Raw genomic sequence first — 17233 nt, 5'->3', positions numbered from 1 at the left:
TAATAACTTTAGTTACTAGTTGCTTTTCACAGTCAGATTATTAATACAACATACACTATAATCATAAGACTTTATTGAATCCCTGATGGAAAATTCACAGGTTACCCAGCAGTATGTTAAGTACTTCAAATTAGGAGTATTAGGTAGCTAACATTAGCTCCACCTTTACCAGCTACAACATTAAATATGATGTACAGTATACAGTGCATCAATAATTATAATCCAATAATAGAATATACATCCATGTGTAATGTGCTGTTCTCTGTAATGAGGACTTTTACTTTTGGTACTTTAAGAATACTTTAATGCTAATACATTTCTTTTTTTACTTATGTAACATTTTTATGCAGAACTTTTACTTGTAACAGAGTATTTTACTCTGTGGTATTACTATACTTACTTAAGTAAACAACCTGAGTACTTCTTCCACCACTGTTTGTCATAAAAGTAAGTGGGCAAATGTAAATTTTAGAACGGCATTAGTGGAGGCATCTTGGTGACTCTAATCACATTCCTGGAATGATGGTTATTGTATAAAACATATCAAACATAGAAAATCTAGCATTTTGAAAGTGTAATTAATAATTTGGATTTGTACATATTGATACAGAGGTTACAGTGAGATCTAGTTTGATACTAAAATAGCCACTGAAGACTATTTTCTTCCATACCTGACATTATATCATTGATGATTCATGGTTTCAAAGGAACATACAACTACAACTGACAGTTTGCACTATGTTTTATGAGTGCAGGTCTGTGGAATATTTCAACCTTTTCCAGCCCTGACACTTTTAATCTGATGTACTCTGGCCACTGCAGAACATTTTTATCATCACTAAGAACTGTTCTATTCTTGGATGTCTGACTAAACATCCACTACTGTTTCTCATTTCTCTCAGGTCAGTGAATCCATGTTGTTGAAAGTCAGTTGCCATGTACCAAGAAACTATCTGTTCTTCACGTTCTTTTTTCCTTTAATTGGAATGCACATTTCCAATTGACGCAAACAAGCCTGAGATGTATCTTACAGGTCCACAAAGACCTACCGACATCCAGCCCTGTGATTCTTTTTTAAGGCTACAAGAAGGAGACATTGTAGTTTTCTTTCCCTGACATGGCAGTTTGGAAGCTTTGGCAATGCCTGACAATCTCCAGACATGAGGCATAATTTGTCAGCAATGTGGAGGCATCCAAAACATAATTTTTAGTGAGTCTTTTTGTGCAGACTAGCTTGGATTCGACCTTGAGTAACTCTGATGTTGTAGGTTTTCACTTATAACACTGTTGTAGTCTAAATGCCTGTAGCCACCTAATCGTTTTTTTTACTTGAGTTGGGTTATTTCTTTTTTCACCTATAATATTCAAGAAAGGGCACAGACCTGAAGGGAGTCAATGAGGGGTAAATGATATTTCTGACACCACAAATCTCTAAATGTATTATACTTTTCCTGGTAGTAACACATTTATGAAGTGCACATAGGAAACTACAGCAATATAACTTAGTTTCTTCATCGCCATAACTTTTGTCTCTCCAGAGCAAAACAACGTCCACACATTTCTCTTCCACAGTGAAAGTGAATTAGCTCGGGACATAGTGAGAAAGTGGGTTTGATGGGTAGGGGATGCTGGGCATCACGGTGAAGAACAGAGGGAGGGGAGGAGGTGTCACGATACCTCATACCAGCCAACCAGTCTCTGTGTGTGCGCAGGGATAAGAAAATTAGGCAGCCGGAAGATAATTATGTAACTTTGTCTCTTAACAACCGAACAAAGGCGGTTCATACCCAAAACATTTTGACTGACAGGCTCTCTGCGAGTCTCTATATAAGAAGGGGGAGGTGGGTTCTTCAGTCACTGTTGTGCCTCAAATACTGCAGACTGTGGATGCGGTGAACCAAAGTGGACTTTACGTTTTTACGCACAGCCTTTACTGGAGATAACTCTTCTCATTCGCATTTATTCGTAAACTCAAGTCATCAAGTAAGTTTTTTTTCTTGCTTTCGGATATTTATTGAAAAAGACCGCCTTCGTCAGGTAAGTTAACATGGAAGGCGCAATAGCCTATTTATCGTTAGAGAGACAGTATTAGGTCAGAGACACATTTAGCAGTACTGCAAATCTGAAAAGCTCAGAGACACATTTAACAGTACTGCAAATCTGAAAAGCTCATCGGGATTTTATTCCTCAGCAGTCAGTATTATTGTTTATTACCTTTCTTGTAGCTGACTGTATCTTATGCGCCATTATTATCTCGCGTCATTTTTCCCCTAATGTTTTTGAATTGCTCACTGGGTAACTGAAAAGATCAAGTGCAAAGTCAACATTTGAGATGGACCCAGGATGTCGAATGAACACGAACGATTTTTAAACTCATAGAAATGATTTGTTTTGTTTGTTGAAGGAGATATGATACTCAGGAGAAGTCTCTTCTTGCTGCTGTTCTTTAATTTCCTCCATGCATTACCTCCAGGTGAGTGGAAAAATCGTGTTAATGTGTAAATGACCCTAATGTTTGATTAATAACAATAATAATGAATGGTATAGCAACATTAATAATATAGTTACATTTAGACCTATTAATACATTTGTTATTATTATTAAAACTAAGTTACTTCAAGAAGCCTTTCTAGTGGGTACAATCATTAAGGGGAAACTGAAGACTAAACTCTAAACATTTTGCTGTTTGATTGTCATTTCATTTGGTTGTTTTGTTTTAAAAATAGCTGTTTTGTTTTTATCAACTCTTCTTTCCCCCTAAAGTAACTGTCTGTTTCCATGTGCTCTTGTCTCATTTGGAGATGGTGAGCAGGAGGATGAGACATCATTCGACTTGTTTGAAATCAGCCACATCTCACGCAAGACTCTGGGGGCCAAAGTGTTCCGGGGACAGAACTCAGACACCTCTGCTTACCGCTTCATCCGCTTTGACCACGTGCCCCCAGTGAGTGCCCCCATACTAAAACAGATACTACGACAGATCCAAAACAATGAGGGCTTTGTGTTTGTGGCCACCATACGCCAGGACCGCAACTCTCGGGGCACCCTGATTGGTTTGGAGGGGTCTGATGGCCGCAGGCAGTTTGAGATTGTGTCCAATGGACGGGCCAACACTCTGGACTTGGTATACTGGGTGGACGGCTCGCAGAATGTTGTTTCATTCGAGGATGTGGACCTGTCTGACTCTCAGTGGAAGAATGTCACACTTCATGTTCATGGAGAAAATGCACACCTGTTTGTGGGCTGCAGCCTGATTGACAGCTTCATCCTGGATGAGCCGTTCTACGAGCACCTGCAGGCTGAGGGGAGCCGCATGTATGTTGCCAAGGGATCCATCCGGGAGAATCACTTCAGGGTAAGACAGAAAATGCGGCTTTTAGGTAGCTGGACAAGAATTTCCCAGGATCCGGGAACTTTTCTAGCTGTGCTGTGTGAGTTAAGTAACCCAACAGTATTTTATCACCTCTCTTAATTTACAAGAAACAAAACTGTGGTCTACAATGAGCTTAAAATTAAAGTTCATTTTAAACACCAGTTTCCAGAAGTAGACACTAATATGCTCCTTCTTCAAAGAGTGGCAAAGTGGCTCTGTGCTGCCCTGGTCTTTCTGTGTGGAAAGGACTCCAAATTTAGACTCTAAATTGCCCCTTGTGTCTAAAAATGTTTAAATAGTGGGTATAGAAAATGGGCATATGTCACTTCTGAAACATGTCAAAAGTAACCAAAGTACTGTATAGAGTAGAGACTATCACTACAATGATTGAGACATGTCTTTCCTTACCAAACAGGGCCTCCTGCAGAATGTGCGCTTCATCTTTGACACTCCAGTGGAAGACGTCCTACTGAGCAGAGAATGTGAGGTCACTAAGCAAGGTAAGAGTGAATTTAAATGTTTAAACAAGCATACACCCAAAAGGTTTCTGCTACATAGACTCCATAAGACCATTTCTGTTCACATCATTTTCAGCATCCAAAATATGAGTCAAATTAATTATATTTGGAAAAAGTTCCCAGCCCTATACCTTGCAGATGTGAGTTGGAAATTCTTTCACATGCAATCCTCCAACGCATGGTATCTGTGTTTTGTTAAGTATCAACTACAGCAACTTTCCAGACCAAACAGTTTAGTATTCCTAGTGGACTCCCTTTGCATGAATTTTGCTTTTTTTTTTTTTTAAGCGAGTCAAAAAGTTTGCAGATTTGATATGTGGCAAGATCTCCCAGCATGACTTCATGTTTACGCAGGGTCAGAGCAGTGGCTTGAGTTTGAGCGGTGCGTGTGGGGTGAACGAAAGGAGGTACAGATGCTTACATTTGTTCCTATTGGCAGAGGACTCGGCATAATGCCCTGGGAGAAAAAAGAGGAGAGAGAAAGTAAATGCTATACTGCAGAGCAGGGAGCTTCCACTTCCAGCTGCACACACACACGCAGTGAAGTCATGAATTGGCTGATTGGGTTGCTTTTCTCAGCTCGCATGAGGAATAGCACCAAGTGATCCTCATTGGGACTCACGCAAACAGCGACTGACACCAAAAGGATGAAGACATCTGAGTAGATATGTTGGAAATCGTCCTTTACAACGAGGCCAAAGGGTCACCAGATCTGTGACAAAGTAAATCCATATGCGAGTTTGTGCGTGACAGAGCAGTTGTTGAAATTCTGTTGCCACAAGCAGTGTTGAATTTCAGCTGAATGAGTTTATTCGTTTAACAAATGTCACCAAGGCCTGGAGGTTTTCTGTGCACTGGCTGGTACCAGACAAGGTTCTGCACTGGTCGCAGTTTTAATGGCAAAAGTTACTCATAAATCCACACAGCCCGTGCTTATAAAAACTGTCATGTTGGACACTAATGAGCAGTATTAAACTACCCAAGATTTTTGCTCATCTTTTCTTCTTTCCTCTCTCTGCTTGGAGAAAATATAAAACATCAATCAGAGAGAGAGGAATGTGGAAATGCTTCCACAGACAAACTAGCATGTGTTCACACGCACACACAGGATGAACTCCTCCAGATATTTGAATGCATCCGGCAGACTGAAAAGTAAATAAAACATAGTGCTGGCTACAGTGTGACATCACTGAGCAATTTGGATGGTTTTGTGCTTTGGTTTGCTGTTAATCTTTACCAATTTACATAACAAGATCCAAACTGGTTGCATGTATGTGCTAGGCTTTGGCTGCATGGCTGGCTCTGCATGGAGCTTTAATATGTGTCTTTGTGTTCGGCATATAGTCATAACATTCATATAATGGTTGAGATAAAATTAGAGGGGATAAATTGAAAGATAAATTAAGGGAAAGTAAAGAATAGATACTTATCATATGGTTTAATGTAAACTCCATCCCAGAAAAGGTGCCTGCTTTGTGATTTGTAGTTTTGTACAGAGTTCACAGCTGGCAAACACATTAGTCTGGACTGGACAACTCATCATTCAGCCTCATTACACCCTTCAATCAACCCTGATGTTGAAGATTGTATTTCTTTTCACATTCATTGAAGGGCGAGATTTTCTAACCCTTCCCTCAGTGGTAGCAGTGAATGATTAATGCTGCTACTCAAGGGATTTTCACACCAGTGTGTTGACATCTACACAAGGGTATCTCCAGTCAGCTGTAAGGACACGAGCATGAGATTTGTAGGCTAAATCCATGTGTGGTCATTCCAGTCCGTTAAATTTATATTTTGAATCTCTACTTTTGTAAAAGGTCATGGAGATTTATGACAACAGCATGAATGCCATCCCTTCTCATCCTCCCAACAGCCAAACCTGTTGTCATCTCTGGTGGAAAGATTTACAGTCACCACTTCAAAACAGATCCATTTTCCAAATCAAACCCCGTTGATTGAACATCTGTATTTGGGACCACAATAAACACTGTAATCACAGCATTGTTGTGATTTTTGGTTGACCACAGGAAAACAGGAAATTGTTCCACTCCCTGGTCAGTCATTGGGCTTCAGTCATCATACCTCTCAGACATGTTTTCCATCACCAGTCTGTGCTGCTCATCCATTTGCTTGCTTGCTCATTCACCCTGTCTTTTTTGCCCCTCCAGATGAAGCCAATATTGTGAGTGAGGACACAGAAATTGTGGATGTAAACCCCCCCATCACTACAAACATAATAGGTCAGAAGACAGAAGAGATGGCCCCAGATATGTGCGAGCGCTCCTGTGAGGAACTAAGCACCATGTTCCAGGAGCTCAGAGGCCTTCGCGTTGTTGTCAGTAACCTCATTGATGGTTTGCAAAAAGTGGTAAGTAGTAGAAGTGACAAATATGTTAGCCTGATTGATTCACTCTTACACAGTGTAAATCAACATAATCCTGACTTTGTTTTAGTCAAGCTACTGTACTGCCTGTTTCACTGTAGTTTACAGGCCAATATCAGTGATGAATCACCTAAATCTTTCTTTGTGTGAGGGACAAAAACATTTTAGGGAAAACTGACATGTTAGCAAAAGAAATGATAAAGTTCATAATGTGGCAGCCAGGAGGTCGTAGGTTGGAATTAGGCTACTAGGTAACCTAGATTGGTTTGAAAGCAAACAGTCTTTAGCCACAGGACTGTTTATAGAGTGACTGCGATGGCTGAGCCCTTTCAACTCCTGCTATGTGTGGCAGTGTGAGTCAGAGAAATTTTATGGCATGTTACATGTGGATATAGGAAGTGTTCCCTGGCAGCGGTGGGGTCCAGTCTAATGTCTGGCTATGTTTAAACAGCCCATGTGTTTCCTCTGGGAGCCACCCAGCAATAGGAGAGTCTGGGCATGAACTTTTTTTGGGGAGGGGACAACAAGGGTCCCTGAGGCTCTTCCAGACCGAGTGGTGTCTTAGATTCTAGTGCAGCATACTGTGGCCTCTATTTTCCAAAAGGAGAACTCACACATACATTCACACAAACCTTTGGCAGTAGTTTTTTGACTGACAGTTTCCAATTGTTGGGAAGTCCAGCCAGAGATCCCCTGGTCTCCAACTGGGTTGGAGGTTACCTTAGCTAAGCAGCTTTTTTCAGTGGGTTACTTTTTTAAAGAAACATTAGTGATATAACCAACTTGAATGTTTGAGGTAACAAGAAGTACAGTTTATAAGTATTCTTGATAATACAGGGTAGTAGTTTTTTAAGTAGGTGTGCTTTTTAAATGTATTTAAAAATTCTTCTCTCTGGTCCATTTAGGTTTTCTCTGAGCCTTTTCTCTCTCATGGGACATCTCAGAACATCAACCTTAAAGTGTCACTGATATATGGGGATATATAGGGATATATATATATTGTTTGGATAGATTCACTGAGGGGATGAGGATACTACTTACTGTAATATGATATGTACAGAATAGTACAGATAGTAATGTGTAACCTGCCTGATTTTCAACATAATATCAAAGTGAGTAACAGTACTTCTATGGGAGCAGGATGTACTTTCCCTCACATGTGCTTTCTTAAAAAAAAACACTCTTGTCAGCAGGTGTATACCTTCACATTCTTAATGGAATTCATAATCACAAGTGTGTCCTGATCATTTCTGACTGACCTCCTTTCTGACTGCAAATTTGTCTGTATGTTCAGACAGAGGAGAACAAAGCTATGAAGGAGACCCTCGGGAAGATAAAGAACTCTAAAGAGAAAAACATGTGCTGGCAGGATGGCCGCCTGTTTGATGATAAGGAAGACTGGGTTGTAGACAGCTGCACCAAATGTACCTGCCAGGTAGTGCCAAGCTGGATGTAAGACTGTACAGATTTACTGTGGATATCAATGACCTTAATGTATCTCTAATGTTCACTGGTGGCAGGAGTCCAAGATTGTGTGTCACCAAATTACATGCCCCCCAGTGGCCTGTGCCAGCCCATCATTTATTGACGGCGAGTGCTGCCCTGTGTGTATGCGTAAGTAGCCAGAACCTCCTATTAGTAAATGGACTTGACATATAAGCAAAATTACTAACACACATGTAGTTTTATGCATGCATGCTATTATCAAATTATTGGTGCAATATTCTGTAAAAACAATATTCTGCGTATATCTTAAATTTAATACCATATGACTGTTGCAGCCAGTTTGTCTTTTGTCACAGTTTAGTAGTAAATATAAAACACTCAGAATGGCTACTATGGGTTTAGGCAATGTTATAAACATAAAGGTAAAAACAGTACCGTCATAACCTGTTTCCAGTACTTTTATTTTTCTGTTCAGTAAGTAGATATGAGAGTATGTTTATGAAAAACAGGAATAGAAATGTTGACTATGTGCTTTTACTTCTTCCAGCTAAAGACAGTGAGGATGGCTGGTCCCCTTGGTCGGAATGGACAGAGTGCACAGTCACCTGCGGGATAGGGACGCAACAGAGGGGTCGGTCATGTGATGCAACCAGTAACCCCTGCACTGGACCTTCTATCCAGACTCGCAAGTGCAGCCTGGGCAAATGTGACAGACGTGGTGAGGATAGTTTTTAAAATACTTTATCTAATCTCAATCGATTTTAATTTAAATGAATGGCATCCAGTAGTAACCACCTTAGTGCTAGTGATATTATCCTGACCATATGTCATTGACACAACTACACAATAAACTAAAACAAACATCAATATGACATAAGGGAGAGAGGAATGTGATGGAACTGTGGAAAAAACTCAGCATTGAATTAAATATGAGATAAAATCCTCTAAAGTGCAAAAAACTAATTTCTTACCGCCATTAATCTGTTGAAGCTGAATCCAAGAGTTGGTTCACAGGGTTGGGCTGCAGGGTGTGCCCAGTCAAAGTAATGCAATAAATAAATCACTGGCTGTGTGTTCCATAGTGCAATGGCTCACCTGCCATGTAAAAATATGAAACGTTAATAAATTTGGCCATTAGATGTACCATATACGAGCTGGAGTGTCAGGAGATTTCACTACATTTACGCGAGCTGTCAAAACTCATGATTTGGGTGTTTGATAAATGGCTGGATTAGTATGTGTTATGACTTGCAGCTAGCTTTATGCTGCATCTGTGTGAGGGACTGAGTCGGTTTAACCACTGGAAGATAGTTTACCCACAATGACATAAATATTGGCCCAAGTATCTCTGAGAGCGAGCCATCATCAAAATCATGATAAAAAACGTGGTGGCCTTTTTTTTTCTTTTTTTTTTTGTTGTAAATTATACATGTCTGTAGCTGTTTGACTGAATGGAAGTCTGGAGGATATTACATGCCTGTTTTGCTAATCACTGCCTAAGATGTTTGATGTTTGATAACCAGTTCGCCAGGATGGAGGGTGGAGTCTGTGGTCGCCATGGTCTTCCTGTTCAGTGACCTGCGGAGAAGGACAGATCACCAGGATAAGACACTGCAACGCTCCTGTGCCACAGCTGGGAGGCAAAGACTGCGAGGGAAGTGGGAGAGAGACTCAGCGCTGCACTGCCAAGCCCTGCCCCAGTGAGTAGTTTAGCTCTTGAGAAGAACATTCAAAAGCAGGTCTTCGTTACAGCAGCTAGCGTCAGTGTCAAACATCCAGGCTTCCTTGTGCCTCACATCTCCCCTGAGGCAAAATTCACCATGTGTTTTGGCTTGTTTTCTTTCAGGAAATGTTGACCCAAATCAGCTCAATATGTTTTCTCTTATAGTAGTAAGATCCAGGCTTCAGACTCTGGATGCTTTCTGAATTTGGATGTTGAATTTTGACATATTTTTATTTAGAAGCAGAGTTGTAATATCTGTGGAATAGTTCCTGAACATCTGTCTGTATCTTTTAGTTGATGGCGGTTGGGGTCCTTGGTCTCCATGGGCAACCTGTTCAGCAACATGCGGAGGGGGAGTCAAAGGTCGAACACGTGAGTGCAACAGCCCTCAACCTCAGCATGGTGGGAAGAGGTGTATCGGGGAGGCCGGCGACAGTGACAGCTGCAACAAAAAAGACTGTCCTATTGGTGAGCACTAGGCACTCTGCATTATGTTTTAGTCATGGTAACAGTGTGCTTTGGGCCAAACTGAAGCATCTCAGCAACTATTGAACAAATTTCCATAAAATTATGTACAAACATGAATCCTAATGACGTCAGTGATTGCTTTCATCAGGTCAGAATTTAAATCAATCCATTACTTTGGTGATAAAATAGGCTTTCTGTAATTTGTGTGAACTAGCCCTTTAAAGTCCAGGTTGTTAGGTCAGACTGTCAATGCAGAGGATGAGACCTACCCAGGCAGTGGGTCTTTATCTTGACGTGTCATGTTAAGAACCATTACAAATTACACTTGGATCATTTGGATACACACTACACAGATTGTCCAACAAAGTTTTCATCTTTGTTTGTATTCATTCTTGTCATCTCCCCTGCAGATGGCTGTCTGTCTAACCCATGCTTTGGAGGAGTGGATTGCAACAGCTCTCCAGATGGATCCTGGGAGTGCGGCCCATGTCCTGTTGGTTTCCGTGGAAATGGTACCCACTGTGAAGACATTAATGAAGTAAAAGTTCCTGCTCTTATGTGCATAAATCAGACGTGTGTAGACTTTATTCATATAACCCTTTGTTAGCTCGTTTGTCATCATTTTACTTATGCTTATCTTCCCTCCTCCAGTGTGATATGGTGTCGGATGTTTGTTACAAAGTGAGTGGAACGCAACGCTGTGTCAACACAGACCCAGGTTTCCATTGCCTACCCTGTCCAAAACGCTACAAGGGTACCCAGCCTTTCGGTATGGGTGTGGAGGCTGCCAAGAAGAACAAACAGGTGAGCTGAAGTGTGTTCAGTACCAAAAATCAACTATGTATTGGGTGCCCTTTAAACAGGGGTAACTTAAAGGTGAGAACAAAATGTGCTAAAGGAAAGGGCACAAAGAGATCCTTTGGTTTCAGGCACATTTTCAAATGCGGTTGCTTGGATTTTTGTCTGTGAGAACCATATTTATGAATGATGGAAACAGCAGCTCGACTGATTTATAATCCTCATTTTTGCGGTGAGGGTGTTTGTGAGGGCTGTGGGCCACCACATATAAATATGGCTCACCTTGATCCAGTATCAGCAAGTAAAAAAAGAAAAGGAGGAGCGCTGGGCAACTCATAACAGCAAACATATGTTACACATCTCTTGCACTTTCAGGGATATTGAAACTGTTGTTTTTATTGTAGATGTTGTAAAGATCAGTGCTTTTATTCAAGCAAAATGATGTAAATTGTTTTGCTTAACTTTGGCTCTACCCACTAAATCTTTAAAACAACTCAGGGTTTCCTCTTTTCAGTCCTGTGCTAAATTGTATCTATATCATGGGTAATATGAAATGTCATACATGTCACATTAACTACTTAATTGGAACACACTGTTTTCTGCTACCTTTTGAGTCCTTGGAAAACATACAGTCTGGCCGGTGCTTGCATAATATCCCTTGCGGACCATTTTGTCAGTCTTCAGCCTCTGCAGCTGCTGGCCTTTGATTTGATGCCCCGGTATCCCTAACTGACTTGTGGAAAAGAAAATTGTCTCATCGCTGGCATTAAGGGGCTCCATTTCACAGTTTTGATCAAAGAACTGTTCTTGCTGTCACTTTCTACTTTATGAGCTCATGGAGGGGCATCCAAACCTGAGTTATATTTATCCCTCAGTAATGAGTGGCAGCTGTGAATGCCTTGTGCTGCAATAAAGGGGCAGCAGTAGGTCGTAATGGGGTGCATTAAGGGGGATTTCATAAAATAAACTGTGCCCAGAAGTGCCCCAACATTTTGAATTTGTTCAGTCTTTCCTTTAACCCTTCACTTTAGCCTGGAGGATCTCTCAGTTTGATCAGGCCATCCAATTATCTACAAGGTGCAGCAGTACTCTTGACTTGAATGGAGGGCCATTTTTTTTCCAGGAAGATCCCATCCAGTGCTCTTGATGTGGTCAGTGACAAATCCCATCATACATTTCCACCTGCTTTCCTTCTTCTTTAGGTCTGTGAGCCAGAAAACCCATGCAAGGATAGGACACACAACTGTCACAAATATGCCGACTGCATCTACATCAGCCACTTCAGTGACCCAATGTACAAGTGTGAGTGTAGGACCGGTTATGCTGGAGATGGCTTCATCTGTGGAGAAGACTCAGACTTGGATGGCTGGCCCAATCAGAACCTTGTGTGTGGTGCCAACGCCACTTATCACTGCAAGAAGGTATTCCTTTGAACTTTGCACCTTATTTGATATAGGCTGTCCTGCAGTCAGTCTAAATATCTGTAAAACATCTGAACCTCCTGCTACTATTTCAGGATAATTGCCCCAACCTTCCCAACTCTGGACAAGAAGACTTTGACAAAGATGGTCAAGGAGATGCTTGTGACAAGGATGATGACAACGATGGAATTCTAGATGAGACGGTAAGAGAGTTTTCAACATTTGGGCACATTTTATTCTGTGATCAGAATTCACTAACAAACAGATCGTTTCTGGCACAGGACAACTGTCCCCTCCTTTACAATCCTCGCCAGTCTGACTTTGACAAGGATGAAGTCGGTGACCGCTGCGACAACTGTCCCTATGAACACAACCCTGCGCAAATAGACACTGATAACAATGGAGAAGGAGACGCCTGCGCAGTGGACATTGACGGAGATGGTAAATTAGCTGAGCCTAAACAGATAAAAACTGTGTAATCAATCTATCTATGGCAGCAAATTAATTTATTTCTGAATTAAATTCTACTACTCTTTTTTTTCCTTCAGATATTCTGAATGAAAATGACAACTGCCCCTATGTGTATAACACTGACCAGAAGGATACTGACATGGATGGAGTTGGTGACCAGTGTGACAACTGTCCAATGCTGCACAACCCTGACCAGGTACTGTCCCACACTGCATATTAATACACACTCCAGTACAAGAGTAGGCACAGAAAGTGTTTAGGTTGTTAACATCTGCATTTATTCAACAGACTGATGTTGACAATGATCGGGTTGGAGATCAGTGTGACAACAGCCAAGACATTGATGAAGACGGCCATCAGAACAACTTGGACAACTGTCCCTATGTGGCTAATGCCAACCAGGCTGACCATGACAAGGACGGCAGAGGAGACGCGTGTGACTATGATGACGATAATGACGGTATACCTGACGACAAGGACAACTGCAGACTGACGCCCAACTCAGACCAGCTGGACTCTGATGGTAAGATGTAACATGTGGTTACAGTGTTGAGTCAACACCTGGGTTAGCACAGAAAGTGACACTTTCACACACTTTACAGCTTGTCAGACAGTGTTTATTTGATAGCATTGTTTTAGCCTCTTTTGCAATAACAGAGATGATGACAGAAAGCAGTGATCTGCTTCCATACAGTGGCCTTCATTATCCGCTGGCAGCCTTTCCACTGTGAACTCCTGGTCTGCAGTCTGATTCTAATAGACTTCAGACTTCACACAGTTGCAACTATCAGTGGAAGTTGTCACAGCATGAAAAACTACTGATTTCCCTGTTAACTTGGCAAAGTATTAAAGCCAGTTTCCAGGAAGGAATTTTTATTTTTTCATTCATTTTTAATGCTTACTCTGAAGAACATTCACTGTAATGAAAGTACCAAGATACTTATTTTTCCATCTTGGGGGAAAATGTAGTTTATATCTTGCATGTTTCATTTAAATTAGGTCAGACATATTTGATGTCTTTTTTCAACAGGTGATGGTCGAGGGGATGCCTGCAAAGATGACTTTGATAATGACAGCATCCCAGATATTCTTGATGTTTGTCCAGAGAACAGTGACATCAGTGCTACAGACTTCAGGAAGTTCCAGATGGTCCACTTGGACCCTAAAGGAACCACTCAAATTGACCCCAACTGGGTGGTCAGACACCAGGGCAAAGAGCTGGTTCAGACCGCCAACTCTGATCCAGGCATTGCTGTAGGTGAGCAGTACACACATCCACTGTGCAGTAACCATGTTGTGTTAATTTGTTCCTCTTTAAGACATCATGTTTCTTTCACACGCTCGCAGGTTTCGATGAGTTCAATGCTGTGGACTTCAGCGGAACGATGTATGTAAACACAGATAGAGATGATGACTACGCGGGCTTTGTGTTTGGCTACCAGTCGAGTTCTCGCTTTTATGTAGTGATGTGGAAGCAGATCACACAGACTTACTGGGAGGAAAAGCCCTCCAAGGCCTTTGGCATCTCTGGCGTCTCGCTCAAAGTTGTCAACTCGACCACAGGCGCTGGAGAACACCTCAGGAATGCTCTGTGGCACACGGGCAACACACCTGGACAGGTTGGCTGCGGTCTGAATGTTATTAGGTTTGCTTTAAATGCTGTAGCTATATTAATGTTAATGTTGGTAACTCTTTTACGTAGGTGCGTACTCTGTGGCATGACCCCAAAAACATTGGTTGGAAGGATTACACAGCTTACAGGTGGCATCTAATCCACAGACCAAAGACTGGTTTTATAAGGTGAGTAATAAATAATCATGTATTTTGGTTATGTTATTATGCAATCATAGGTTTATAGTGAAAACAGAAGGGAGAGAAACAAAAACCTATAAGAAATGGTTGGTGAAATGTTGGTTTAGCCACATTTCTCCACATTAAGGTGATAAATGTATTGTAGGGGGGTGGGGATTGAGGTACAGATAGCCACTTCTCAGTCACTGAATATAGTGACAGAATATGCAGTACATTAAGTAAACACCATCATCTCAACACAGAAAGAAGTTCATATTCATCCTGCATTTTTCAGGGTTGTGGTCTATGAAGGGAAACAGATCATGGCTGACTCAGGACCGGTTTATGACAAGACGTTTGCCGGAGGAAGGTTAGGTTTGTTTGTCTTCTCACAAGAGCTGGTGTTCTTCTCCGACCTGAAGTACGAGTGCAGAGGTTAGTGCAAACATTTCCCTCACTTTAAAGTTATTACAATAAATATCTCTGTTTTGTTACTTTTAAAAAATGTGTGCATATGTGTGTGTGTTCATGATATTAGCAGACTGGCAACAGCAGCCATCTCCATGTTAAGAATGTGTAGAAACCAATGTAGAGTTAGTTTTAATTTGTTTAATTTTGGTTTGTCAAGTTGACAGGGCTCTTAATGATTTTGCTACAGCTCTCAGGTGCATAGCGATTTATTCTTTATAGTGCAGAAGAATCTCTCTATATTTGAAAAATGTGAGTAAAATCTTTACACTTGAATCATCTTTTTCAAACCTCAGATAAGCCGGAGTTTTCTGAAGTGTTCACAAGGTAATGGTGAGAGCAGTTACTTGTTGTGTGTTGGCTGACGCAAAAAAAAAGAAAAGTCACGCTATGTTTCTGCTTGTCAGTTTGTTTATGTACAATGCCCCAGATGCATTGTGAAAGACCTTGTGTGTTGATCCAAGGACTTCAGATCTTCTGTTGAGCACTAAACAGTGGAAAATGAGTCCGCAGCCTTCTCACAACCACAGCCGTGTTATGGAAAACATGCTTTTTGACCCACACAATACACATGTTGTTGCTGCACTCTGGCACTTTTGACTGTGTGAATCTCGTTGTGTGTGTGCTAGTTTTGATTAGAGATGTGGCAGTAATGGAAGCTATTTCCTGAATCTTTCCGCAGATAACTGAATCAAGTTGGACAGAAAAACATCAGAGGGCAAAAGACAACAATCCCTTAAAGTAAACATCATGTCATCGCTAAATCCATTTCAGTACAAATGAGACTTTCCATCCACTGGAGAGGAAACATGGCCGATTTCAGTTTTCCTGGTGATTTATACATATTCCCCAAGGTGGAAAATAAAACTGATGAGAGTGGACGACTTTTTAAAAAGCCTCTGCCGAATATATAACTAGTTAACTAGTGTACCTATGCCTTTACTTTTAAATGATTCCTTGATTCCTTACAGCCTCTTCATGCTGCATGTGCTTTTCCACAGTTTTTCTTGCTTTCTACAACGTGTAAGTGACTGGGTTGTTGTCTTTTTTATGTTGGATTAGAAGTTCATTTATTCATGACTTCTGTTTTGCAGAAAAACTGACATACAGTGACTGACAAACATAAACTGTAACCAAAGCATAATCATTTAGCTTTGCATTATTATTCTCCTGATTCTTTTTATCCTGAATGTGTTTTTTAATGGACTTGAGTGAATGATTGAAATAAGCCATTTTAGTAAGTGCCAAAGATGTTTATACTAAGTCTGTATTATAATTCATTTTGTAAATTATTTATGCTCTGCTTGTTTTGCATTTTTGCTAGTTTGTAAATAATTATTTATTTGTTTACACTGACAAAACTCATAATTGAATATCACAAACACAAAGATAACACATTATAGTACTGATGTTTGTCTTCCTTTACTTGTTAGTTTTTTCAAACCTTTCAAATAAACTGCAGCATAAAGCTTTGACATCAGACATCGAAACATTTAGCTGCTTTTTAAATAATCAGTGATAGCAGCTGCCTGCCAGAGAAAGTTAGTTCTGGTAGAATATGTACATTAAAAAGCCAGTGTGTTTATTTTCCTAAGTGTCCAGACAGGGCCTCTTTGTCCTCACAGTGATATATCTGTTTTTATAGATGTGGAACATTTTTCCATGCTCCCACTCTGCGTTCTCCAGGAACTTATAAATGTTCCATCACCAGTATTGGCTGCAATATGGGCTTGTGGCACTGTAGCATGCACCTCTCTCTTAATTGATACTGAAACAGTTTTTATTAGTGACATGTCTGCCAAAAAAAGGGAAGTAGTTCAAGGTAATGCCATCAGTTTGAAGGTAGTTAAATAAAGAAAACTGCAGTTTAGGTTCGTGATTCCTTGTGAAACTAATGTTGTGTATGAAGCACCACATCAACAGCTGAATGACCTTGTCATTCACAGGTATAAGTATAACTTTTTTTTTATGTGATGAAACTTTAGTGTTGGTTAGAAAGCAGTCCAGATGAAGGTCTCTTCAAAAAGTGTGACTGTATGATGTGGATTGAAGACGCGTTAAAAAACAACCTTGTTGTCCTTAGTCTGTGTAACATTCATGTTTGTTTCTTATTTTGTTCATTTTGTTAAGAGTGTGCAATGCACAAAATGTAAATGTTTGTGTACACTTGTGTGGTTAGATATACATTTTCTTACATTTAATGTAAGATTGTTCTGTTTCATAAATAAATCACTTGTACACCATTTTGTTGATTATGTACATGAGGATGGAAAAGTATCCCGTCATCAACTGTCATACTGTTAAGGCTACAGTATGTAACTTTTTCAAATATTTTTCTTGCAGAAATCTGCTCCAAAACTTGTGTTAATGTGG

At 40.5% G+C, this 17233-nt stretch overlaps 1 protein-coding gene across 3 annotated transcripts; it reads left to right on the top strand.

Annotated features, from left to right (window-relative positions):
* The first annotated feature begins 1670 nt into the window (after positions 1-1670).
* On the top strand, positions 1671-16782 carry thbs2a (thrombospondin 2a). 3 transcript variants are annotated; one of them, XM_020603248.1, is made up of 23 exons: positions 1672-1983; positions 2405-2473; positions 2802-3355; positions 3789-3873; positions 6060-6259; positions 7569-7709; positions 7795-7888; positions 8268-8438; positions 9244-9420; positions 9738-9911; positions 10322-10449; positions 10563-10715; positions 11912-12130; positions 12226-12333; positions 12412-12571; positions 12679-12797; positions 12890-13124; positions 13632-13859; positions 13949-14220; positions 14304-14401; positions 14688-14827; positions 15157-15187; positions 15543-16782. In XM_020603248.1, exons 2-23 carry the CDS (start codon positions 2410-2412, stop codon positions 15544-15546), a joined length of 3555 nt encoding a protein of 1184 aa, XP_020458904.1. In that variant the 5' UTR covers positions 1672-1983; positions 2405-2409; the 3' UTR covers positions 15547-16782. The 3 variants fall into 3 exon arrangements, with proteins under 3 accessions (XP_020458906.1, XP_020458904.1, XP_020458905.1); XM_020603249.1 differs by having other exon boundaries at positions 1672-2037; XM_020603250.1 differs by lacking the exon at positions 15157-15187 and having other exon boundaries at positions 1671-1983.
* Positions 16783-17233: the final 451 nt, after the last annotated feature.

Source organism: Monopterus albus, unplaced genomic scaffold (assembly GCF_001952655.1).
Source record: "Monopterus albus unplaced genomic scaffold, M_albus_1.0 scaffold60.1, whole genome shotgun sequence".
In the NCBI taxonomy this organism is placed as follows: domain Eukaryota; kingdom Metazoa; phylum Chordata; class Actinopteri; order Synbranchiformes; family Synbranchidae; genus Monopterus; species Monopterus albus.
Note: the sequence above shows the minus strand (reverse complement) of the source record. Positions and strands in the feature narration are given on the sequence as shown.